Below are 26,548 nucleotides of genomic sequence, written 5' to 3'. Positions count from 1 at the left end.
CTACTTCTTACATGTTGAACTCAAATACCTGTACTTTCTACTTCTCTCATGTTGAACTCAAATACCTGTACTTTCTACTTCTTACATGTTGAACTCAAATACCTGTACTTTCTACTTCTTACATGTTGAACACAAATACCTGTACTTTCTACTTCTCTCATGTTGAACTCAAATACCTGTACTTTCTACTTCTTACATGTTGAACTCAAATACCTGTACTTTCTACTTCTTACATGTTGAACACAAATACCTGTACTTTCTACTTCTTACATGTTGAACTCAAATACCTGTACTTTCTACTTCTTACATTTTAAACACAAATACCTGTACTTTCTACTTCTTACATGTTGAACTCAAATACCTGTACTTTCTACTTCTCACATGTTGAACTCAAATACCTGTACTCAGGGGCGGACTGGCCATTGGGAATACCGGGGGTTTCCCCGGTGGGCCGGTGCTGTGTGTGGGCCGGAGGGCCACAAAAAAAAAAAAAAAAAAAAAAATCAAAATAATAATAATAATTTGTTTTGCCTAAATCCTACCGGCCCACATTTGTAAGTGTTCCGGCCACTCCATTTTTTGTTGTTATTGCATCAATGATCTGTTAACATTAAAATCACTAAATATATGCTGTAACTATTTTTGCTCTAGGCAACTCAAGGGCTCAATTAATGTGATTACTATATGAATAATTGTCCAAAATAACATAAAATGCATAGGGTTTTTTGTTAAGTAACATACTTTCGTCGCCGGCCGGCCGATACATGCCGCGCATTAAGTGGGCCTGTCTGTCAATTAATCCCCGGGCCACTTTTTCCCCCCAGTCCGCCCCTGCCTGTACTTTCTACTTCTCACATGTTGAACACAAATACCTGTACTTTCTACTTCTTACATGTTGAACTCAAATACCTGTACTTTCTACTTCTCACATGTTGAACTCAAATACCTGTACTTTCTACTTATTACATGTTGAACACAAATACCTGTACTTTCTACTTCTCACATGTTGAACTCAAATACCTGTACTTTCTACTTCTCACATGTTGAACTCAAATACCTGTACTTTCTACTTCTTACATGTTGAACTCAAATACCTGTACTTTCTACTTCTCACATGTTGAACTCAAATACCTGTACTTTCTACTTCTCTCATGTTGAACTCAAATACCTGTACTTTCTACTTCTTACATGTTGAACACAAATACCTGTACTTTCTACTTCTTACATGTTGAACTCAAATACCTGTACTTTCTACTTCTCTCATGTCGAACACAAATACCTGTACTTTCTACTTCTTACCTGTTGAACACAAATACCTGTACTTTCTACTTCTTACATGTTGAACTCAAATACCTGTACTTTCTACTTCTTACATGTTGAACACAAATACCTGTACTTTCTACTTCTTACATGTTGAACTCAAATACCTGTACTTTCTACTTCTCTCATGTCGAACACAAATACCTGTACTTTCTACTTCTTACATTTTAAACCCAAATACCTGTACTTTCTACTTCTTACATGTTGAACACAAATACCTGTACTTTCTACTTCTTACATGTTGAACTCAAATACCTGTACTTTCTACTTCTTACATGTTGAACTCAAATACCTGTACTTTCTACTTCTTACATGTTGAACTCAAATACCTGTACTTTCTACTTCTCTCATGTCGAACACAAATACCTGTACTTTCTACTTCTTTCATGTTGAACACAAATACCTGTACTTTCTACTTCTTACATGTTGAACTCAAATACCTGTACTTTCTACTTCTTACATGTTGAACACAAATACCTGTACTTTCTACTTCTTACATGTTGAACTCAAATACCTGTACTTTCTACTTCTCTCATGTCGAACACAAATACCTGTACTTTCTACTTCTTACATTTTAAACCCAAATACCTGTACTTTCTACTTCTTACATGTTGAACACAAATACCTGTACTTTCTACTTCTTACATGTTGAACTCAAATACCTGTACTTTCTACTTCTTACATGTTGAACTCAAATACCTGTACTTTCTACTTCTTACATGTTGAACTCAAATACCTGTACTTTCTACTTCTTACATGTTGAACACAATACCTGTACTTTCTACTTCTTACATGTTGAACTCAAATACCTGTACTTTCTACTTCTTACATGTTGAACACAAATACCTGTACTTTCTACTTCTTACATGTTGAAACTCAAATACCTGTACTTTCTACTTCTTACATGTTGAACTCAAATACCTGTACTTTCTACTTCTTACATGTTGAACTCAAATACCTGTACTTTCTACTTCTTACATGTTGAACTCAAATACCTGTACTTTCTACTTCTTACATGTTGAACTCAAATACCTGTACTTTCTACTTCTTACATGTTGAACTCAAATACCTGTACTTTCTACTTCTTACATGTTGAACTCAAATACCTGTACTTTCTACTTCTTACCTGTTGAACACAAATACCTGTACTTTCTACTTCTTACCTGTTGAACTCAAATACCTGTACTTTCTACTTCTTACCTGTTGAACACAAATACCTGTACTTTCTACTTCTTACATGTTGAACACAAATACCTGTACTTTCTACTTCTTACCTGTTGAACTCAAATACCTGTACTTTCTACTTCTTACCTGTTGAACACAAATACCTGTACTTTCTACTTCTTACATGTTGAACTCAAATACCTGTACTTTCTACTTCTTACATGTTGAACACAAATACCTGTACTTTCTACTTCTTACATGTTGAACACAAATACCTGTACTTTCTACTTCTTACATGTTGAACACAAATACCTGTACTTTCTACTTCTTATATGTTGAACTCAAATACCTGTACTTTCTACTTCTTACATGTAGAACTCAAATACCTGTACTTTCTACTTCTCACATGTTGAACTCAAATACCTGTACTTTCTACTTCTTACATGTTGAACTCAAATACCTGTACCTTCTACTTCTTACATGTTGAACCCAAATACCTGTACTTTCTACTTCTTACATGTTGAACTCAAATACCTGTACTTTCTACTTCTTACATGTTGAACACAAATACCTGTACTTTCTACTTCTTACATGTTGAACTCAAATACCTGTACTTTCTACTTCTTACATGTTGAACCCAAATACCTGTACTTTCTACTTCTCTCATGTTGAACACAAATACCTGTACTTTCTACTTCTTACATGTTGAACTCAAATACCTGTACTTTCTACTTCTTACATGTTGAACCCAAATACCTGTACTTTCTACTTCTCACATGTTGAACTCAAATACCTGTACTTTCTACTTCTTACATGTTGAACTCAAATACCTGTACCTTCTACTTCTTACATGTTGAACCCAAATACCTGTACTTTCTACTTCTTACATGTTGAACTCAAATACCTGTACTTTCTACTTCTTACATGTTGAACACAAATACCTGTACTTTCTACTTCTTACATGTTGAACTCAAATACCTGTACTTTCTACTTCTTACATGTTGAACCCAAATACCTGTACTTTCTACTTCTCTCATGTTGAACACAAATACCTGTACTTTCTACTTCTTACATGTTGAACTCAAATACCTGTACTTTCTACTTCTTACATGTTGAACCCAAATACCTGTACTTTCTACTTCTCTCATGTTGAACTCAAATACCTGTACTTTCTACTTCTTACATGTTGAACACAAATACCTGTACTTTCTACTTCTTACATGTTGAACTCAAATACCTGTACTTTCTACTTCTTACATGTTGAACCAAATACCTGTACTTTCTACTTCTTACATGTTGAACCCAAATACCTGTACTTTCTACTTCTTACATGTTGAACTCAAATACCTGTACTTTCTACTTCTTACATGTTGAACACAAATACCTGTACTTTCTACTTCTTACATGTTGAACTCAAATACCTGTACTTTCTACTTCTTACATGTTGAACTCAAATACCTGTACTTTCTACTTCTTACATGTTGAACTCAAATACCTGTACTTTCTACTTCTCTCATGTTGAACACAAATACCTGTACTTTCTACTTCTTACATTTTAAACCCAAATACCTGTACTTTCTACTTCTTATATGTTGAACTCAAATACCTGTACTTTCTACTTCTTATATGTTGAACTCAAATACCTGTACTTTCTACTTCTTACATGTTGAACCCAAATACCTGTACTTTCTACTTCTTATATGTTGAACTCAAATACCTGTACTTTCTACTTCTTATATGTTGAACTCAAATACCTGTACTTTCTACTTCTTACATGTTGAACACAAATACCTGTACTTTCTACTTCTTATATGTTGAACTCAAATACCTGTACTTTCTACTTCTCACATGTTGAACACAAATACCTGTACTTTCTACTTCTTACATGTTGAACACAAATACCTGTACTTTCTACTTCTTACATGTTGAACACAAATACCTGTACTTTCTACTTCTTACATGTTGAACTCAAATACCTGTACTTTCTACTTCTTATATGTTGAACTCAAATACCTGTACTTTCTACTTCTTACATGTTGAACTCAAATACCTGTACTTTCTACTTCTCACATGTTGAACACAAATACCTGTACTTTCTACTTCTCACACGTTGAACCAAAATACCTGTACTTTCTACTTCTTACATGTTGAACCAAAATACCTGTACTTTCTACTTCTTACATGTTGAACCAAAATACCTGTACTTTCTACTTCTCACACGTTGAACACAAATACCTGTACTTTCTACTTCTCACACGTTGAACACAAATACCTGTACTTTCTACTTCTTACATGTTGAACACAAATACCTGTACTTTCTACTTCTCACATGTTGAACACAAATACCTGTACTTTCTACTTCTCACACGTTGAACCAAAATACCTGTACTTTCTACTTCTCACATGTTGAACACAAATACCTGTACTTTCTACTTCTCACACGTTGAACCAAAATACCTGTACTTTCTACTTCTCACATGTTGAACACAAATACCTGTACTTTCTACTTCTCACACGTTGAACCAAAATACCTGTACTTTCTACTTCTCACATGTTGAACTCAAATACCTGTACTTTCTACTTCTCACACGTTGAACCAAAATACCTGTACTTTCTACTTCTTACATGTTGAACCAAAATACCTGTACTTTCTACTTCTTACATGTTGAACCAAAATACCTGTACTTTCTACTTCTCACACGTTGAACACAAATACCTGTACTTTCTACTTCTCACATGTTGAACACAAATACCTGTACTTTCTACTTCTCACACGTTGAACCAAAATACCTGTACTTTCTACTTCTCACATGTTGAACCCAAATACCTGTACTTTCTACTTCTTACATGTTGAACTCAAATACCTGTACTTTCTACTTCTCACATGTTGAACACAAATACCTGTACTTTCTACTTCTTACATGTTGAACACAAATACCTGTACTTTCTACTTCTTACATGTTGAACACAAATACCTGTACTTTCTACTTCTTACCTGTTGAACACAAATACCTGTACTTTCTACTTCTTACATGTTGAACTCAAATACCTGTACTTTCTACTTCTTACATGTTGAACACAAATACCTGTACTTTCTACTTCTTATATGTTGAACTCAAATACCTGTACTTTCTACTTCTCACATGTTGAACTCAAATACCTGTACTTTCTACTTCTTACATGTTGAACTCAAATACCTGTACTTTCTACTTCTTACATGTTGAACACAAATACCTGTACTTTCTACTTCTTACATGTTGAACACAAATACCTGTACTTTCTACTTCTTACCTGTTGAACACAAATACCTGTACTTTCTACTTCTTACATGTTGAACTCAAATACCTGTACTTTCTACTTCTTACATGTTGAACACAAATACCTGTACTTTCTACTTCTTATATGTTGAACTCAAATACCTGTACTTTCTACTTCTTACATGTTGAACACAAATACCTGTACTTTCTACTTCTCACATGTTGAACTCAAATACCTGTACTTTCTACTTCTTACATGTTGAACTCAAATACCTGTACTTTCTACTTCTTACATGTTGAACTCAAATACCTGTACTTTCTACTTCTTACATGTTGAACTCAAATACCTGTACTTTCTACTTCTTACATGTTGAACTCAAATACCTGTACTTTCTACTTCTTACATGTTGAACTCAAATACCTGTACTTTCTACTTCTTACATGTTGAACACAAATACCTGTACTTTCTACTTCTTACATGTTGAACACAAATACCTGTACTTTCTACTTCTTACATGTTGAACTCAAATACCTGTACTTTCTACTTCTTACATGTTGAACACAAATACCTGTACTTTCTACTTCTTACATGTTGAACTCAAATACCTGTACTTTCTACTTCTCACATGTTGAACACAAATACCTGTACTTTCTACTTCTTACATGTTGAACACAAATACCTGTACTTTCTACTTCTTACATGTTGAACTCAAATACCTGTACTTTCTACTTCTTACATGTTGAACACAAATACCTGTACTTTCTACTTCTTACATGTTGAACACAAATACCTGTACTTTCTACTTCTTACCTGTTGAACACAAATACCTGTACTTTCTACTTCTTACATGTTGAACACAAATACCTGTACTTTCTACTTCTTACATGTTGAACACAAATACCTGTACTTTCTACTTCTTACCTGTTGAACACAAATACCTGTACTTTCTACTTCTTACATGTTGAACTCAAATACCTGTACTTTCTACTTCTTACATGTTGAACACAAATACCTGTACTTTCTACTTCTTATATGTTGAACTCAAATACCTGTACTTTCTACTTCTCACATGTTGAACTCAAATACCTGTACTTTCTACTTCTTACATGTTGAACTCAAATACCTGTACTTTCTACTTCTTACATGTTGAACTCAAATACCTGTACTTTCTACTTCTTACCTGTTGAACACAAATACCTGTACTTTCTACTTCTTACATGTTGAACTCAAATACCTGTACTTTCTACTTCTTACATGTTGAACACAAATACCTGTACTTTCTACTTCTCACATGTTGAACCCAAATACCTGTACTTTCTACTTCTTACATGTTGAACTCAAATACCTGTACTTTCTACTTCTCACATGTTGAACCCAAATACCTGTACTTTCTACTTCTTATATGTTGAACTCAAATACCTGTACTTTCTACTTCTCACATGTTGAACTCAAATACCTGTACTTTCTACTTCTTACATGTTGAACTCAAATACCTGTACTTTCTACTTCTTACATGTTGAACTCAAATACCTGTACTTTCTACTTCTTACATGTTGAACCCAAATACCTGTACTTTCTACTTCTTACATGTTGAACACAAATACCTGTACTTTCTACTTCTCACATGTTGAACACAAATACCTGTACTTTCTACTTCTTACATGTTGAACACAAATACCTGTACTTTCTACTTCTTACATGTTGAACTCAAATACCTGTACTTTCTACTTCTCTTATTTTCCAAACAGCTGGTTCCTTTAGTCTGAATGTGTGTTTGGTGAGTGATCATTATTCTTTAGAGTCATTGCTGAAGTACATTTCAAAGACCTCTTTGTTTTTACTTGAGTAAAGAAGTTTAGTCAGTACTTCTACCAGAGTATTTTTAAACACTGTACTTCTACTTGAGTAAAGGAAGTGTGTACTTCTGCCCCCTCTGGGGTTTATTAATGAAACTGGGACTAATCACGTCATACAGATTTATGGGCGTGTATCTGTTCAGCCTGCACTCACCTCCAGGTCCGGCAGGCTGAACTCGATCTTCCGGTCCAGACGTCCGGGTCTCATCAGCGCCGGGTCCAGGGTGTCCGGCCTGTTGGTGGCCATCAGAACCTTGATGTTTCCTCGCGGGTCGAAGCCGTCCAGCTGGTTGATGAGCTCCAGCATCGTCCTCTGGACCTCGTTGTCTCCTCCGGCGCCGTCGTCAAAACGAGCGCCTGGCAGGGAGAGAAACAGAGAGGGGGGGGGGTTCAGGTTAATGTCTGAAGTCCTTACCACCAGCTGCTCTTGCAGAAATAAGTAGTGCCCCTTTCTTACTGTCCTCATGTGCTCAATGTAGGGACTGCTTTTTCGTCTTTTGCTTTCTTAGTTATCTTCTCTGTGTTTTATATGTTTGTGTAACGCTGCTGCCTTCTTGGCCAGGTCAGCATTGAGATGAGATTTGATCCCAATGCTTTTATCTGGTTGAATAAATAATGTGGAAAACTGTGGACTGCTTAAATGTTAAATCATGTTTGTTTTTTTATTCAGTTAACATTCTTTAAATATAATAATAGGTCAATTGTATTTAAAAAAGGGGAAATACTTTTGTTACAGCAGCATTGTTTACAGTCATTTAAAATTATACACAATATACAGAATAAATAAGAATACTCGTTTGGGAGCCTCGAGAGCCGAGACAAATGATCCGGCTCACCCATCACTAACGTAAAGAGATAGTATCTATAAGGGACGGCTCAATTCAAAATGCAAGTCACATGACGTGACGACGCCCTCTCAGCCCTGGTCTGGAAACACTGATCATGACACCGACACATGAGAGAACATTTACATTCAATTGTGATATAGAGAGGATGGGACCTCACCTCCAATGGCGTCAATTTCATCAAAGAAGATTAGACAGGCCTTCTTAGTCCGGGCCATCTCGAACAGTTCACGCACCATCCTGGCTCCCTACACACACACACACACACACACACATTGTCCTTTATACTTAAACAAGATGTATGAGCTGTTATTGTGATCTGTGTTATTGTGTTGCACTGTGGGAGGAGCCTGGGACCTAAGATTCTCATCGACATAACTCCACTGGAGCATCGGTACACAAGACAATAAAAGCCTTGAATCTTGAATTCAATGTCCCTCTGTAATCACTCACCTCTCCCACATACTTCTGCACCAGCTCGGAGCCGATGACTCTGATGAAGCAGGCGTCGGTCCGGTTGGCCACGGCTCGGGCACAAAGAGTCTTTCCGGTGCCGGGGGGCCCGAACAGAAGCACACCTTTCGGGGGCTCGATACCCAGATTGACAAACCTCTCGGGCTGGTGAGCAGAGGAGAGGGGAACAGGAAGATCAACCAATCTGCAGACACTTGCCTACGATATTACTTTGGACAACATAAAGTATTTCTTCTTCTTATCAGATCGAGTGTGAACGTTCTATTAAATCACAGCAGCTTAATTTGCGACATCAACAAGTCAAAGTATTCGACATCAATCGTACATTTGATCTGGGATTGAACTTTGAGGATTTGGTGCACAAAGGAGTTCTTCAGTCTAATGGCGCGTTTCCACTGCAGCGGGTAGCTCGCTTTAAGCGTGCCGAGCCGTGCGGGGCCCGTTTTTGGTTGCCTTTCCACTTGGCATGGTTTTGGCCCGGGGCTACTTTTTCACCTTTTTTCTGGCCCGACTAAATCGTGGTTCTAGGGCCAGGAACAACCAGGCTGAGTCGGGCTGAGTATGCTAAACTAGAGAGAGAATCGCTGGCAAGGGGGCTACAACTACAACAAGATGAACATATTTGACCGTGATTTAATTGTAATACACGTTTCAAAATGATGCCGAAGTAACAACATACTGATACCGGTTAGTAAAAACCATGAATTAATGCTTTGACAAGTCTGCAGACAGACGGCAGGCGAAAAACCCTTTTAAAATGCGTGCTTTCTAAATGTAGCTTGGCTAAGCTAACGTTATATTTGCTCCGACCGTCCACACTCACAACAACGGCCTATACAGACATAAATAAACCAGCGACTGTATTCTCCATGACACAGGCAGTCTGTGGTTTGTACTTGTTTAACTTTTGTCTAGTTTCTGAACAGATATGAAGAGCTGTGTGCTCTGAGGGCTAACAGCTAACGGCTGTGTTGTTTTTCTGGGGCTCTCATTGAAGATGACGTCACGGCTCCGCCTACACTGCGTTACTATAGTAACTACCCCAGTTCCTAAACTGTAATGGAAGCGCAGCATTAAAGTGAGCCGGGCCTAATAAGGCATAACCAAACCGAGCGAGGCCTGCAGTGGAAACGCGCCATAACTGTATCAAGTAGTGGGACACTAGTCTCATTCAAAGGGCATCGAACAGCAGTTTTATTTAGTCCCGTTAACTCAACTAGAAAGGTGACCTCATTATTAACCGAAGTGTGACTGCATGTTTTGTTTATTAGAATCCCTGCAAAACTGTTGAAAGGTGTTCCTGAAAAGCTCTGGTATTGATTTATCTGTGGGATGTCTTCCTTTGTGAACACTCACATGCAGCAGGGGGGTCTCCACCACTTCTCTCAGCTTCTCAATCTGCTCCTTACACCCACCGACATCACTGTAGGTCACATCGGGCTTCTCCTCCACCTACAACACGAGAACAGTTAATGCTACAGCTCGCCGTGAAACATTGCACACTTTGATGCAATTCTCACGACTCAAAATGGCGACAAATGTGTGACTAAAATGAGCAGATCCGTACCTGCATCATGGTGACAGTCGGGTCGATCTTAGGAGGCAGAGGGATGTGGATCTGGTACTTGTTTCTGTCAACACTGGAAGGACAGAAGGGACAAGACATTGAGAAGATCGTTACACAAGAAATGTTCAATTTCTAAGCAACATTTGAGACGTATAAACGTACCCCACTCTCATGCCCTCCTCAATGTCAGTGGGAGCCACCTGGTCGCTCAGGTCGACCACAAACTTGGCGAACTGTTTGACGTTGATGATGTATTTGGGGTCCTCGGAGTCGGCGTTGATGATCTTGGTGCATCTGGTAAAACGATACGGAGGAAATGTATAAACCGGAAGCTATACAGATGCATTGATTGAGCGATAGAGTAAGAACGAGTGGGCTGTTATGGATGAAGCCCTCTGAGCATTTTGGAGTTTGTTGAGTCGTGATACATAGCACAAAAACATCCAAAACGATTGCCCTAGTTTTTTCCACAATGCTATTACTGATTCAAAGCTGCTCTGGTTGATTTGCGTAGACCTTTAAACCAGACTTTTACACATGCATTGATGGAGAGATCAGTCAGTTGTATTCACCTCGCAACCTGCAGCGGCTGTTCGCTCTGCAGAGTCTGTTTGTCTGCAGCCAGATCCCAGAGTGCAGGAGGAGCCAGGCCTGTGTCCGACTCCTTGATGCCTGTCAGAGGCAAACAACACAACAGCAAATTCAGACATATTTCAGCATCCAATCCCTTTAGCCAGCAGCTGAGAAAACGTAAGTATAGTAACATGTTTTACTCTTAAGCGTTACATTACATGTCATTTGTTAGACGCTTTTATCCAAAGCGACTTATACTCAATACTGTGGGCAATCCCCACAGGAGCAATTTGGGGTGAAGTGTCTCCGGGACACAACCACATGCTGACTGCAGTGGGACTCGAACTTGCTACCCCCCGATTCAAAGTCCATCATACTACCCACTGAGCCAGTATATCACCCACCTGTGAGCTCGTTGATCTTCTTGAGCAGCTGCTGGATGTCATCTTCAACTTGTTTGATCTGTCTGGAGTAGGTGCTTTGTCCCTGATGATCAACAGCAAGCATCACATTAGAAGACATACATATAATAACAATCAAAGTGAATTTTATTGTCAATTTCTCAGACAGGGAGATCGAGAGGCTGTTTCTCACCATCCCAAAGTATACAGATATATAAACACACCTGTACACCCACATTAAGAGGTATACATACACAAGGGTTAGGGTTAGGCTACTATGACAGTAAAAGTATACACAGTAGTGCAAATGACCTCCCACAGCTTTCCTAGCAGAACAAGTGTCTGGTGCTGGATGTGGATATAACCAATTTCACATTTAAAACTAATGTGCTTCGGTCTATCTCCCGGTGTACTTACATATGTTTTCAGCAGAGCAATGTCTCCTTCATCCAAAGCTGTTGAGAAATAAACAACAATAATGAATTTGCATTCTGACAACACTGGTCGTTGGGCCGTTAGCACTCTTATCTATCCGAGCAATAACATTTTATTAACTTACATTTACACAACATATACTAACTACTATAAACAGAATACATTATATACAAACCAAAAATAGGTTATTAAAGGCATTCGTAAAAAAGTAGCACCACATTTCACGAGAATAGCTAACGTTAGCATGAAGCTAATGTCGACGTTTCTTTACAGGAAAGAACTGAATGTTTTTAATAATTCATATATTATTAGGATTACATCTGATAGGTGCGTCATCTTTCTCAGGTTCCTTGGTCTTTCTTTGAGAGTCTCCCAAGTAGTCCGGCATGTTAAATGTGAGATTAAAGTGTCTCCTAGAAAAAGAAGCTGCTTCTTCAGCAGCTAAAAACGGTACGATTACACAGCAGGTTTCTGACTTCCGATTCTTTCTGCCAGTCACCGGAAATACAGGTCGGACATTTATTGATGAAGCACCACCAATAACGTAATACATATTTAAATCACATAAATAATACTTTTATAATTGGAGGTAATACATATTAAATAATCAAATGATATTAATGATTTTCTAGTGAAAACGCGCTGTTTTTCTATAAACATAAATAATTTTCACATACTGTACTAACATATTGCACCCTACGTTACTTGAATATGGCTCTTTTTTACTGAGAATAAGTATATATTGTTTTTAAATTTTAATCTGTACTGTTAATATTTATTTGTATTTTATTCTATTCATACTTTGACAAAATAAATCCCCAATTTCGGATAAATCAAATATTTGTGTCAAAGAGGAACTAAAGTTACGTCGGAACCATTATCCCCCTACACGGAGTTGTTGAGCACATGACGTCACGGCTCGTTTTTTCGGCACCAGGAGGCCCATGTGGTGTTTTAATGAGCGACCACCAACTCCAGCACTTTGAACACTTTCACCTGATTATTTTTGCACCTGGATGCTCTTGTAGTTCATACTTTCTAAGATGTTGTTAACAGCGCTGGACGGAGATGAGACGGCTGTTTTTAAAGCCGCTGTCGGTGAGTACCGGGAGGCCGGAGGGGGTGAACGTTAGCCGGCTAAAGAAGCTACAATGCTGAGCATTGAGGCTCTAACACGCAGCTAAACATAGATACAAATCAGAATACCTTTATTAGTCCCAAAGAGGGGACATTAACACTGTTAAATCAAAGAGACAATAATGATAGAGACAGAATAAAAAACTGTATTTAGTACACTGCCATGTAGACACATGTACAACATGTAGAAAGTAATGAATTAGCTCCAGGATGACTGTACTAAATACTATAATGGATACTTTATTATGTCAAATGGGGAATTATTTTGTAACAGCAGCAGTGTTGTCAATCATCATTACACTAGTTAACAATGTTTAAAAGGGTCAAATACAACAAAGCAAGTATATACACATTCTCAATAGAAAGGACACATTTCACTATAGTATCTAAATAATACACAATATAAAGAAATGATTGAATACATTGAATACTCTACGGTATACAGTCTCACTGATATACATACATACATATATAGAACTGCAGTACTAGTAGTAGTGCTAGAATGAGTGGTGGTGGCATTAGTATAGTACAGATATCAGAGTACCTGTATTACTGCCACAAAAGGCACATTTTTATTGTTAAATTAAGAGGCAAACATATTAATTAAGAGGCAAGCTTAAAATATGAAAGATAAAAACTGAAATTACACAAACTACAATTAACAAAAAGGTGGACAACCAAAAGTACCAGTAACAATATTTGTTAGGTATCTCAGTGTCAATTCGTCAAGATCCTAATATGTGTATATATTACTTTAATTGGCGTTAAAACAATTGAACATCCTGTTGGGGCTCCATATAGGTGTTCAGATGAGAATCAGGTTTCTGTCCCACCCTCAGTCTTTACCAAATACTGCTGACATGTTTGAATTGTTAACTATTTTAGTCCCATCCATAGCATATGTCAGTTTCTATTCTTCAAGATGCTCATGTGTTTATATTAACATCAGCATTAGGACAAATCTAATATCCTGTTGGGGCTCCATATTTGTTTCCATATCTATTTTTAGCTCGTATTATTCTGTATATAGTTCCCATACAAAGACACACTGTAATATATTACACTTTTAGTTTTAAGGCTATTGTAACAAATCAAAAATAAAGACAATATTTACACAACATATAATTATGTCAGGATCTGAGTACATTCAAATCTAATAAAGTATGACAATTAAATACTATATTCAAACTGGAGAGCTGTGCAGACTTTAAAGAGGTAGTGGAGCAGAAATGCACTGTTCACATGATTTGCATTCATGTGATTCATAATGTTTTTATGGTGTTGATACAAAGTCAGGGGTCAAGTAGCAGACGGATTTATAACAGATGGTTTTAAGTCTTATATATATTATTTCTGCTCGGTTCGAGGAGCCTGGGACTTCAGATTTCCATATCTACACTATAGCTGTACCTATGACACATAATAATAATCTTTGTTTGTATAGCACCTTCCATACAACAAGTGCAGTCCGAAGTGCTTACCATAGACATTTCACAGAACATTGATATCACACAGAATACAGATACACACATAACTAAAAATAGCATAGAGTAGACGTATGTAAAAAATACATTTAGATTAAAGGTACAACGATGAAATTGTGCATTAAAAGGAGGATAGTGCAAATTCAACACACAATCAGGTGACGGGTTAAAATGCATCGAGAAAGTGCAGCAGAGAGCAGGGGTGTTTCTCAATGTCAAGGAAGGATGCTCCAGAGCCACTATTTCAAGGATGCTACGTCATCGAGTGCCGCCGAAGGACTGTTCCAATGTCCAGGATGCTTGGAATTCTACCGAGCCCGGCGTCCTTCGTAGAGAGAAATGTTGAGGCTGCACGTGTGTATCCTCCACGGTCTTAAAATCCCCACAATGCTTTGCACACGGACCAATTTCCCGAAATCTGTGGCGGGGCCTCTCGTATGACGCACACCTGCACACTTGCTCGTCTGTTCCATTCTTCGTTTTCCGAATGCCAGGAAGGATTCTTGCCTCGCTTCTGAAGGAAGTGAGGTGGGGTGACATGGGGTGTTTCTCAGAAACCGAGTCACTTCGGAAGTCCTTCGGCGGCACTCGATGACGTAGTATGCTTGAAATAGTGGCTCTGGAGCAGTCTTCCTCGACATTGAGAAACACCCATGTGCTACCCAAGCCCCCAGGAAGTGCGCCGGACTCTGTGCCCAACATTCATTGTGTCCAAACGGCGGTACTGCAACTTCTGTATCAGTCCGTGACGTCACCCGGTCCAAAACAACTTTTCCCATTGACTAACATGGGGAAAGAAACGTCTGTAAATCGGTGGATACTTTTTAAAAAACTAAATAAACTACCCAGCATGAACTATGTTAGAGCCCTTATTAGAATCATTCGGTCCTTAAAGTTGTAAAATGCACTAAAAGCCGAATCTAGATTTATTTTCTCTCCATTCATTCTACTGAGCCGAGAGTGGGAGCTCAGGGGGCGGGGCTTAAGGGGTTCTTCCGCTCTGAAAGCTTGGCATGCTGGGTAATCTGTGACGTTTTGCTCTCTCAAAAGTTGGGCCATTTTGTCATCATGCGCCAATGAGCAGCTCTCATAGGAAATAACGAGACCCCGCCTCCCACGCTGTATCCAGTTGTTACTATACATCCATGGTCCTGCCAAGGAAGCGTCCTCGACATTTGAGAGTTTGCTTCCTAAAAGGCTAAATAGTACAAAATGTGTTATGAGTTTTTAAACGCCTCTGAACTCGAGTGAAGTTGTCAGGAATCAGTTGTTCTCTGCTCCGTGTCCTCAGCCTCGGTGCAGATCCAGGTGGAGCCGGTGGGCCGCTGGTTCGAGGCGTACATCAAGAGGAGGAACAGGACCGCTTCGGCCTCTTTCCAGGAGCTGGAGGAGGAGCAGCAGTCCTCAGAGGAGTCGGAGGACGAGGAGTTCGTGCTGCAGGAATACCCCATGCTGCGGACCCTCGACCCCAAAGACTGGAAGGTAAAGGTCCAAAGATATCTCGGGAATTAAAGGTCACCTATTATGCAAAATCCACTTGTTCATGTCTCTTCTACAACACGTGTCCCCTCTGTGGGGATTATGGGATGCTGCAATGATCTGTTTGGTGTTTCAGCCAATCAGAGACAGGCTCTGTATATATCTGAGACCTGTGATATATTGAAGAACAGTACAATAGGGGAACTTGAAGGTTTCTGCTTCCTTTTGAGAGCGCCGTTTTAATGCAACCTACTGTTTTTGGGCACCTTGAGCTTCTTCAAACTCAAACATGTTGAATTTACAACAATTTAAACTTCAAATAGAAGAAATCCTCACATCTGAGAGGCTGGAATAAGTCTTTGGATATATGTTTGAGTTGAGCGACCAATAGATTATTTCCTTTTTCCCAATATTATTTATTTGTTTCGGCACAAAAAGTGAATTGTTTTTAATTACCATGGATCAATGTGTTCAGTAACCTTTGTATGTTTTAGAGTTCATTTAAAGATATTTTATGAATTAAATGAAACAATTTGTAACATTGTATAAAGATAAAGGACATGCACAAAATATAATAAATTAAACTCATTATTATAATTTTGTTTGTCAGAATCAAGATCACTATTGTGTCCTCGGGCTTCCACACTTGAGATACAAAGCCACGCAGAAACAGATCAAAACCGCCCGTGAGTACATGTCTTATTCCTCCTGCTCTAATGGGTCCTTTTATTCGATGTCCAGTAAATAATGTTATTGACTCTCTGCTCCACAGACAAAGGGATTGTGTTGAAGCACCATCCGGACAAGAGGAAAGCTGCAGGAGAGCAGATTGGAGAGGGAGACAACGACTACTTCACCTGTATAACTAAAGGTATACAACACTAACACTCATGACTAGGGTTGGGAACCAAAACTCGGTTCCAGATGAGAACCGATAAGAAAATGCCGGGTACCGGGTACCCATACAAAATACACACTTTCGGTTCTACTTAACGGTTCCTAAACGCGGTAGACCCTGTATTCCACCGGGTCCGTCTGCGCCGCGGCGACCCGGTGGAATACAGCCAGGGTAAGGGCGGACTGGCCATCTGTGTGTTCTGGAGAATCACAGAACGGCCGGCTCGGTACGCTGACGGTCATATTTTTAAACGGCATCATGTAAGTTGCGGCGACAGAGGTCCAGTTGCCCCGCAGCGAGGCTCCCCCCGTCCCTCCCGTAGACAGTTCACGAGCTCAGTCACTTCATAACACCAAAGATGGGTCGCGGTAAACGCTCTGAAGTGATGCTCCACTACACTAAAAAAGAAAAAGACAAGGCACAGTGTAATGCCTGTTAACAGCTTGCCACAGGCGTAGCTCAGTTAAAATAAAGCACAGCTATTGTGCAATACATTTGTATTGCATGTATATTTTTTATTTGTAAAAATGTCAGTTAAAGCTTAAAAAAAATAAAGATATTTTTGTTATCTAAACGTTTGACCTCTTTTACAATTTTGGAATTGAAACGGGGAATCGATAAGAATCGGAATCGATACATTTCAAACGATACCCATCCCTACTCATGACTGGATCATCGGGAAGTCCTGTTCTGTACCGGTTACCTTTTCAATGAGGTTAAAATGGCGTGTGTAAAAACAACATTTCTTAATGTTTTGCAGTGTAAATATATCTAATTAGTTGAGGCATATATGATGGCCAAAAAACAAGGCTACGAGGCTGTGCTCTTCTGAAGAAATGATCTAACACTCGTACATCAATTGTACAGAGAAATACAAAATCGCGCAGCTCACAGAACAAAAACAAATAAAGATATGAACACAAAATAAACAATAATAAAAACAATACCATTTAATAGCACTACCATCTACAGAGTGCAGAACGCTAAGGAGAAGACATTGGTTTTAAGACCAGATATAATCCAGGGTGTCCGCGGGGTCTTAAAAAGTATTAGAAGTTGATAAATCAATTTAGAGAAAATGAAGGCTATTAAAAAGTATTAAACGGCATTTCCCAAGGTATTACATTTTGCAGCTTGTTTTCAATAAGTATATAAATGGTCCAAAGAGGTTGTGTTCTACAGTCTGCCTGAATGTAATCATGGCGTAGGTGTGTAGTGTGATTCTGTGTAGTTTATTGATGGCATCCCGTTGGGTTTGACGTCATCTGAACAGGACATCGCACGCTCACTGCTTGATAGCGCGGAGGTCCGTTTACGCCGGTTGCTAAGCAACATCGTTATGGGGAAATGCAAGTCTGCGTCCAAATGGTTGGAAGATAAGGAGGAAGGACAATCAATACTGTATATAGTCAATGTGAGGTAAAGTGTGTCGCCAAGGTAACGGGTTAAAACTCAAAGTGGCGATGAGGTCTTAAAATGTATGGAGAGGGTCTTTAAAGGTTTTACATCTGACTTCAGGATTCCTGCATATACCCTGTGTTGTTAATAATAATAATAATACATTTATCTAGCGCTTTTCCTGGTGCTCAAAGCGCCTTACAAGCAAGTAAAGACAAATAACAACAAAAGTAAAAAGTGTGTATATATATATATATATAAACTGTGTGGGAGCGTGTCTGATGTGGAGGTGCTCCACAGTTTAGGGGCGCCAGCAGAGAAAGCATGGCCCCCCTTTTGTGCTTTAGCTTTGTTCTGGAAACAATCAGGAGGTGATCAGCTGACCTGAATAAAGGCGAGTGGGGGTGTAGCAGCTCAGAGAGGTAGCGTGTGGCCATTGAAGAGTTTTAAAATGCTTAAATGTATCAAAAGGAACTATAAAACTACCACCCAGTAATCCTGCAAAAGCACCGATTCAATGTATTTGTATTCCAGTGAGTACATAAGAACACTTGGTAAGCTATTTTGTATGACAGGAAATAGGAAATGCAAAGATATTCCATGTTAAAAGAATCAAAAACAAAACCAATTTCCTCATGTTTTGCATATGGAGTTATAGGAAGAGACTGTCCTGTACTGAAGGACAAGAAAGTAGAAAGAAAGTGAAGTCAAAGAAAACTCTTTCTGCTAAACAGTGAGCAATGATTGAGTCAGAGCTAAACATTTCAGTGTATCTCACTGTGACTTTCATTCATGCAGCTTTGCTTTTAAATGAGTGTTTTTAAGGGTGCGTTCACACCTGCCTTGTATAGTCCGGTTGAATCGAACCCTGGTGCGTTTAGCCGCTTGGTGCGGTTCGTTTGGGTCGGTGTGAACGCAGTCCGAGACCTCTGAAGTGAACTAAACAACCGGACTCTGGTCCGCCTAAAATAGGTGGTCTCGGAACGCTTGCTCGTGAACTCTGGAGCGGTTCATCGCTGGTGTGAACGCAGTCCGCAGCAACACATAGGAAGCGTAGTATTTACGAGTCACAAGAACGCGGATGTCTTCAAATCTTTAGCGAAAGAGTCTTTCGATAAAGATTTTGAAGACATCCGCGGTTGTTTAGTTAAAGAGTGAAGCAGAATAAAGTGTTGAACAGTTTTCTGTAAAGTAAAAATGCTCCGTCAACTACATAAAAGTCAGAGCCACCTGTCGTCGGTGAAACCTCCTCCTGACTGCAGAACGTCTCATTATGTTATAATGTTTTTTAACGGACGTTGTCTGGTTATATAATCATATGCGCGAGTGTCTGTTGATCTCCAGATTAACGGCAGCATGAGAATAACCTGCCGATGCTCCACGGCGGAGGCTCCGGTAGAAATTGTCGGGATTTGCGTTTTTACCCCCTTGATGTCTGACCAATGGTTGAACAGCATTTCCGAGCACATGACTTGTGTTTAAAGTTTACAGTCCGTTTGAGTTGAAACCGAACCTTCTGAAACTGTCGTCTGGCAGCAGAAAACGGACTATTAATGGGTTTAAAAAGCACTTCGTATTTGACTTCAAATCCCGAAGTGCTACGAGCAGTGAGCATGAACAGTGTAAAAACATTACACAACACGGTAGCATTAATAAAAAGCAAGACAATTTAAAAAATTTAAAAAACAGACAATAACATTTTCATCATTTCATAATATGTTTCTTAATGTCTTTCGTAAAGCACTTTGAATTGCCTTGTGTTGAAATGTGCTGTATAAATAAACTCTGGTTGTTCATCAGCTCTCACTCATTACTTGATTGTCGTAAATTCACTGTTTCTCTTTCCCGTGTTTCTCGTTTCAACCCCAGCTATTGAGATCCTGTCGGACCCGGTGAAGAGGAGAGCGTTCGACAGCGTAGACCCCACCTTCGATAACAGCGTGCCTTCAAAGAACGAAGGCAAAGAGAACTTTACTGAAGTGTATGCTCCCGTTTTTGAGAGAAATGCAAGATGGACCTCCAAAAAGCACGTGCCCAAGCTGGGGACCATGGAGTCCACTTTCGAAGAAGTCGATAATTTTTACTCTTTTTGGTGAGTAGGGGCCGTTTAATCTGCCGCCCTGTTGATGAAACGTTGGTTTTATAAGGGGTTGTTTCCTGTAACGTGTAGAATAATCAGATTTATCAGTTATACCAAGTATACAGATTATGATCTAATCCGATTACCCTTTACTCAACCCCCATATTCCCAAATATACAAAAATACAACACGAATCAAAGCTCTTAAAAATATCTATATCCACAGTCAGGGGTTTTCCTATAAAGCTATCGTATGAGCCGGTGATACTGTGGCGCTGATCTTGTTTATAAGATATATCAATTATCGCGAGAACATAGTTCTCTCACACCAAGTACTTTGCCGTACTTAGTGCCAGCACTTAGTTCCCCCATGGAACTAAGAGCCAATCGCGTTCACACCGGAATAAGTCAGTGAGGGAGGATTAGCAAAAGAAGCCGCTGACATCACTTCTTCTTCTTCTGCTTTGGGTTTACTGGCAGGCCGCAAACCACTTCACGGCATATACTGCCACCCGGAGTCCCCGGCCGGAAGTCCCCGGAGTTAGGGACTGGCTTCAGTAGAAGCTGCTGGGACTCCCAGCAGCTTCTACTGAAGCCTTCCGAGTAAATCGCCAGAACACCGACACCTCCTCATCTCCACCGCTCCCATGTTTTATTTTGTGTTGCCATAAGTTAGTCTCTCTGCGTTTCTGCGCTGGGCTAATGCTAATAATGCTAATGCCAGCAAATACAATGGCGGCTTCACAAAACTTTTCAGAGTTTTACGGGGCATGGTTTGCAATCCGCCCAGCCAATTAGAAATTGGAACTTCTTTCTCCCCAGGAAAGTCCCACCTCTCTAGCAGGCACTAAAAATGGGGGTAAAAGTTCTCATGAACTAAGTTCTCTTTTTGGTGTGAACGCAAAATCCCAGGAACTATCGGAACTAAAAGGGAAAAGTACTCCGGTGTGAAAGCGCCTCATGACACCCGTATGGCGGCACGGACGTAAACAACAACGTCGGTGCTCTGTAAAAACAACGCTGTCTCGGCCGTCTGACGCTCTATTAAACAACATGGTCATATTTTTTGAGTAATTATACAGTTTTTGACGAACAGAAATATTGTTTTCTGGCATCACTGACACATTCTTTTAGAGTTGATCTCTTAATATGTAAACATCTTGACATTTAGCCAAAAGAAGCTAACTGGTTAAAGGAGATTAATTTCTAAAATGTATCAATTATTATATTAGCAGAACATGTTAAAGTGCTTAATCCTCTGCATTGAAAATAGGAGGAATAAAGGGTTCAAGTAAATCTATTTCAATACCTGATTAATAATAGGAAACTTTATTTATATAGTAGATTTTAAATGGTTACAAAGTGCTTTTGCATTTAATCAGTAGACATTTAAATACAAAGATTGAAAATTAACTATACACCTTATAAAACAAAGGAAGTAGAACAGATATTATTAAACACAGAGATAAAAACATTCAAATAAACAAAAACGACAACAATCCGTTTCATTTAAAAGTGAAACATTTCAGAAACTGATCTCAGTGTCAGAACAGAAACATTCATGTTCAGTATTTATTTAGTGTCAGTGTGTGTAAACTTGTTTTGTCCATTTCCTTTTTAAGGTACAACTTCGATTCATGGAGGGAATTCTCATACCTCGATGAGGAGGAAAAGGATAAGGCTGAGTGGTGAGCAGCGACCCAAACGTACCGATGCACATCCCGAGTTATAGATTTAAATATCTGACGGGTGTTTTTATTCCCTGCAGTCGAGACGAGAGGCGGTGGATCGAAAAGCAGAATCGAGGTTCCAGAGCCGTGAGGAAGAAGGAGGAGATGAACAGAATGCGAAACCTAGTTGGTACAGTCTCACACTGCAAGATGTAGAAAACACAATCAAAATACCACAACACTATTTACAATTATGGAGAGAAAACCCCCAATAACTCATGTGTTGTTCGCTGCAGATTCTGCTTACAGCCTTGACCCGAGAATAAAGAAATTCAAAGATGAGGAGAAAGCCAGGAAGGAGGCTGAGAAAAAGGCCAAGGTGGAAGCCAAGAAGAGAGAGCAGGAGGAGAAGGAGCGGGTAAGAGTCTTTCTTTTTAAACCATCATCACAGCAATGTAAAGTAGTGCCAAGAAATCCTGATCTTTTTCTCATTGAAAGGATTAACCTCAGCTTCATATCAAGTGTGTAGTTGTCTCTACTTTAAAGAGTCCTCTCCTGTTGATGTGTTCAGGTGTATATCAGTATGTAGTGTCTCTACTTTTAAAAGTCCTCTCCTCTGATGTTCAGGTGTAATATCAGTAATGTATGTCTCTACTTAAAGTAGTCCTCTCCTCGATGTTCAGGGTGTATATCAGTATGTAGTGTCTCATACTTTAAAGAGTCCTCTCCTGCTGGATGTTCAGGTGTATATCAGTATGTAGTGTCCCTACACTTTAAAGAGTCCTCTCCTGCTGATGTTAAGGTGTATATCAGTATGTAGTGTCCTCTACTTTAAAGAGTCCTCTCCTGCTGATGCCCTGCTGATGTCAGGTGTATATCAGTATGTAGTGTCTCTACTTTAAAGAGTCCTCTCCTGCTGATGTTCAGGTGTATATCAGTATGTAGTGTCTCTACTTTAAAGAGTCCTCTCCTGCTGATGTCAGGTGTATATCAGTATGTAGTGTCTCTACTTTAAAGAGTCCTCCTCCTGCTGATGTTCAGGTGTATATCAGTATGGTAGTGTCTCTACTTTAAAGGTCCCTCTCCTGCTGATGTTCAGGTGTATATCAGTATGTAGTGTCTCTACTTTAAAGAGTCCTCTCCTGCTGATGTTCAGGTGTATATCAGTATGTAGTGTCTCTACTTTAAAGAGTCCTCTCTCTGGCTGATGTTCAGGTGTATATCAGTATGTAGTGTCTCTACTTTAAAGAGTCCTCTCCTGCTGATGTTCAGGTGTATATCAGTATGTAGTGTCTCTACTTTAAAGAGTCCTCTCCTGCTGATGTTCAGGTGTATATCAGTATGTAGTGTCTCTACTTTAAAGAGTCCTCTTCCTGCTGATGTTCAGGGTGTCATATCAGTATGTAGTGGTTCCTCTAATGGTCTCTACTTTAAAGAGTCCCTCTCCTGCTGGATGTTCAGGGTGTATAATCAGTATGTAAGTGTCACCCTCTACTTTAAAGAGTCCTCTCCTGCTGATGTTCAGGCTGTAATATCCAGTATGTAGGTGTCTCTCACTTTAAACGATTTCCTCTCCTGCTGATGTTCACGTGTATATCCAGTATGTAGTGTCTTCTACTTTAAAGAGGTCCTCTTCCTGCTGATCGTTTCAAGGTTGTATATCATATGTAGTGTCCCTCTACTTTAAAGAGTCCTCTCCTGCTGATGTTCAGGGTGATATCAGTATGTCGTGTGCCTCTACTTTAAAGAGTCCTCTCCTGCTGATGTTCAGGTGTATATATCACGTATGTCACCGTTGTCTGCTACTTTAAAGAGTCCTCTCCTAGCTGACCCGCCGTTCAGGTGTGTATACTCAGTATGTAGTCGTCTACTACTGTAAAGAGTCCTCTCACTGCTGATGTTTCAGGTGTTGATATCAGTATGTAGTTGTTCCTCTACTCTTAAAGAGTCCTCTCCTGCTGATAGGTCAGGTGTATATCAGTATGTAGTGTCTCTACTTTAAAGAGTCCTCTCCTGCTGATGTTCAGGTGTATATCAGTATGTAGTGTCTCTACTTTAAAGAGTCCTCTCCTGCTGATGTGGGGAAACCCCTAAAAAAGCACAATAGGGCCCCTTTAAATGAGTTTGTGATGACAAGTGTCTCATCAGTCAGTTTCCTGTGTGTTTTCAGGCCCGGCAGGCGGAGATCGATGCGGCTCGTTTGGCGAAGGAGAAGGAGGAAGAGGAGGCCAGGCAGGTGGCTCAGCTGGCCAAGAAGGAGAAGGAGATCCAGAAGAAGGCCATCAAGAAGGAGAGGCAGAAACTCAGGACTTCCTGCAAGGTTTGTGCTCAGAAAAAAAAAAGCATTTCTGGACACTTTCTAACCTTCAGCAGTAAGAGTGCTTTGTTTAATCTCGTCTACTCACTCCACAGACCTGGAATTACTTCACTGAGGAGGAATCTGACAGTGTGAAGATGATGGAGGAGGTGGAGAAGCTCTGTGATCGCCTGGAGCTGACCAGGTACAGACATATACAACAGCATCACCTGGAGGATATTGAATGTAGTTTTATCTCCTCTTATCACAAATCTGTGTTTCCAGCCTGCAGTCCCTGAATGAGATCCTGGCTCTGGGCTCCAGAGAGGACAGCAAGGTGGCCGTGGTGAAGCAGGTAAAGAGAATTATTCCTGGCCTTTCCCCTTTTTATTTCACAGCTAATATGGTAAGATGCTGTATGTAAAGCCCTCTTAACCTTTGTGTTGTCTGTCAGTCAACTGTGCAACTTTTGCCCTCTGTCGTTTGAACTGTTTGTAAACAGGGGTCTTAAAAAGTATTAAAAGTTGATAAATCAATTTAGCGAAAATGAAGGCTATTAAAAAGTATTAAACGGCATTTTCCAAGGTGTTACATTTTGTAGCTTGTTTTCAATAAGTATATAAATGGTCCAAAGAGGTTGTATTCTACAGTGTGCCTGAATGTAATCATGGCGTAGGCGTGTAGTGTGATTCTGTGTAGTTTATTGTTGGCATCCCGTTGGATGTGACGTCATCTGAACAGGACATCGCACGCTCACTGCTTGATAGCGCGGAGGTCCGTTTATGCCGGTTGCTAAGCAACATCGTTATGGGGAAATGCAAGTCTGCGTCCAAATGGTTGGAAGATAAGGAGGAAGGACAATCAATACTGTATATAGTCAATGTGAGGTGAAGTGTGTCGCCAAGGTAACCGGTTAGAACTCAAAGTGGCGATGAGGTCTTAAAATGTATGGAAAGGGTCTTAAAAAGGTCTTACATCTGACTTCAGGATTCCTGCATATACCCTGGTAAAGCTGATCACATAAATCAATACACATACAACCTCTTTATTAAACGAAAAAAAGGAATTAGCTGATTTTGGAGTGGTTTTTTTTTTAAGGTTATTTGAGGATGCTAAATGGATTTTCTGCCATTTTCAGGATCGAAAATGGCAGTTTTAACAGAAAGTGGCCATATTTTTACTCTTGGTGGACTGATTTTGATGACTTTTGGGTTGATTTTAAAGTTTTAGCAGACCCAAAACTGCCAGATTCGATCCTTAAAGTTTCAGAAATTGATTCAGCATCTTCAATAACCCTTAAAACCACGCCAAAATTGTCCAAATCAGCCAAGCTAGCCTAACTATTGTCTGATATGCTAATTAATGCAACTTAAGCTAATTGTGCTAATTCCCCAACATATGCAAGTTATCATCCGGTAGTTTCTATGTGCTGGGAACCCGTACTCTACATTTCTATCATAAAACCTTGGGGTATTCAACATTTCAATGAGAGTAGTTATCTTTTGTTTTCTTCTGAAGTTTTCTTAGATGAAATACCCCCTTATTCTGACATAGCAACATCTAGAAACGTGTCACATTTAACCCCAGGAAAACAGGAAAGTTAAGTGTGATGTGTTCTTTTGTTAGAAGTAAATATATTGATTTTATTTCTTACAATTGTGTGTGTGTGTGTGTGTGTGTGTGTGTGTGTGTCTCTCCCCCACCTCTCAGGTCCAGGAGGTGAACGCCCAGCTGCAGAGGGAGAAGGAGGCGGAGGTTCAGCAGCGGCAGCCGACCCGCTCTGATCACGCCAGCGCAGGAGGAGGAGGGGGGTCGGGGAAGGGCTTCAACGAGGAAGACCTCCAGATGCTCATCAAGGCCGTCAACCTGTTTCCTGCTGGGACCAACGCAAGGTACACACTCGCACTGCAGCTACCACATGCTTTATTTTGAAATACTATGATTTGTATCTTCATTGTCATTTTTGTAAACATTCAGACATAACCAGAGATGGTAAAAGTACACACATCCTTTAGTCAAGTAGAAGCACAGATACTCGTGTTTAAAAATACTCTGGTAAAAGTAGAAGTACTGACTAAACTTCTTTACTCAAGTCAAAGTAAAGAGGCTTTGAAATGTACTTCAGTAAAAAGTACCCATAACTAGCAGCTGCTTTAAAGAGTACCTGAGCTCCCTTTATATTAATAGAACAATAATGTCATTGTTAGCTAATGA

General features: G+C 39.6%; 2 protein-coding genes across 2 annotated transcripts; one reads left to right on the top strand and one right to left on the bottom strand.

Annotated features, from left to right (window-relative positions):
- Positions 1-7,677: 7,677 nt before the first annotated feature.
- On the bottom strand, positions 7,678-12,382 carry psmc2 (proteasome 26S subunit, ATPase 2). Its single transcript, XM_034222325.1, has 10 exons — positions 12,212-12,382; positions 11,876-11,913; positions 11,462-11,543; positions 11,057-11,156; positions 10,647-10,778; positions 10,485-10,557; positions 10,274-10,369; positions 8,897-9,061; positions 8,604-8,691; positions 7,678-7,955 (listed from the first exon to the last, which is right to left on the bottom strand). The coding sequence occupies exons 1-10, from the start codon at positions 12,279-12,281 to the stop codon at positions 7,738-7,740; spliced, it is 1,062 nt and encodes a 353-aa protein (XP_034078216.1). The 5' UTR covers positions 12,282-12,382; the 3' UTR covers positions 7,678-7,737.
- A 401-nt stretch (positions 12,383-12,783) lies between these two features.
- Positions 12,784-26,226, top strand: dnajc2 (DnaJ (Hsp40) homolog, subfamily C, member 2; the record flags this gene model as incomplete). Its single annotated transcript, XM_034222336.1, is given in 12 exon segments — positions 12,784-12,991; positions 15,806-15,996; positions 16,604-16,679; positions 16,766-16,864; positions 20,159-20,381; positions 21,991-22,056; positions 22,137-22,228; positions 22,335-22,456; positions 24,209-24,358; positions 24,451-24,539; positions 24,620-24,689; positions 26,045-26,226. Coding segments are annotated over 12 exon segments (1,415 nt in total), but the record flags the coding sequence as incomplete, so codon positions are not given.
- Between the last annotated feature and the right edge of the window lie 322 nt (positions 26,227-26,548).

Source organism: Gymnodraco acuticeps, unplaced genomic scaffold, assembly GCF_902827175.1.
Source record: "Gymnodraco acuticeps unplaced genomic scaffold, fGymAcu1.1, whole genome shotgun sequence".
NCBI classification, from domain to species: domain Eukaryota; kingdom Metazoa; phylum Chordata; class Actinopteri; order Perciformes; family Bathydraconidae; genus Gymnodraco; species Gymnodraco acuticeps.
The sequence above is the reverse complement of the archived record's forward strand: the minus strand, read 5'-3'. Positions and strand labels throughout refer to the sequence as shown.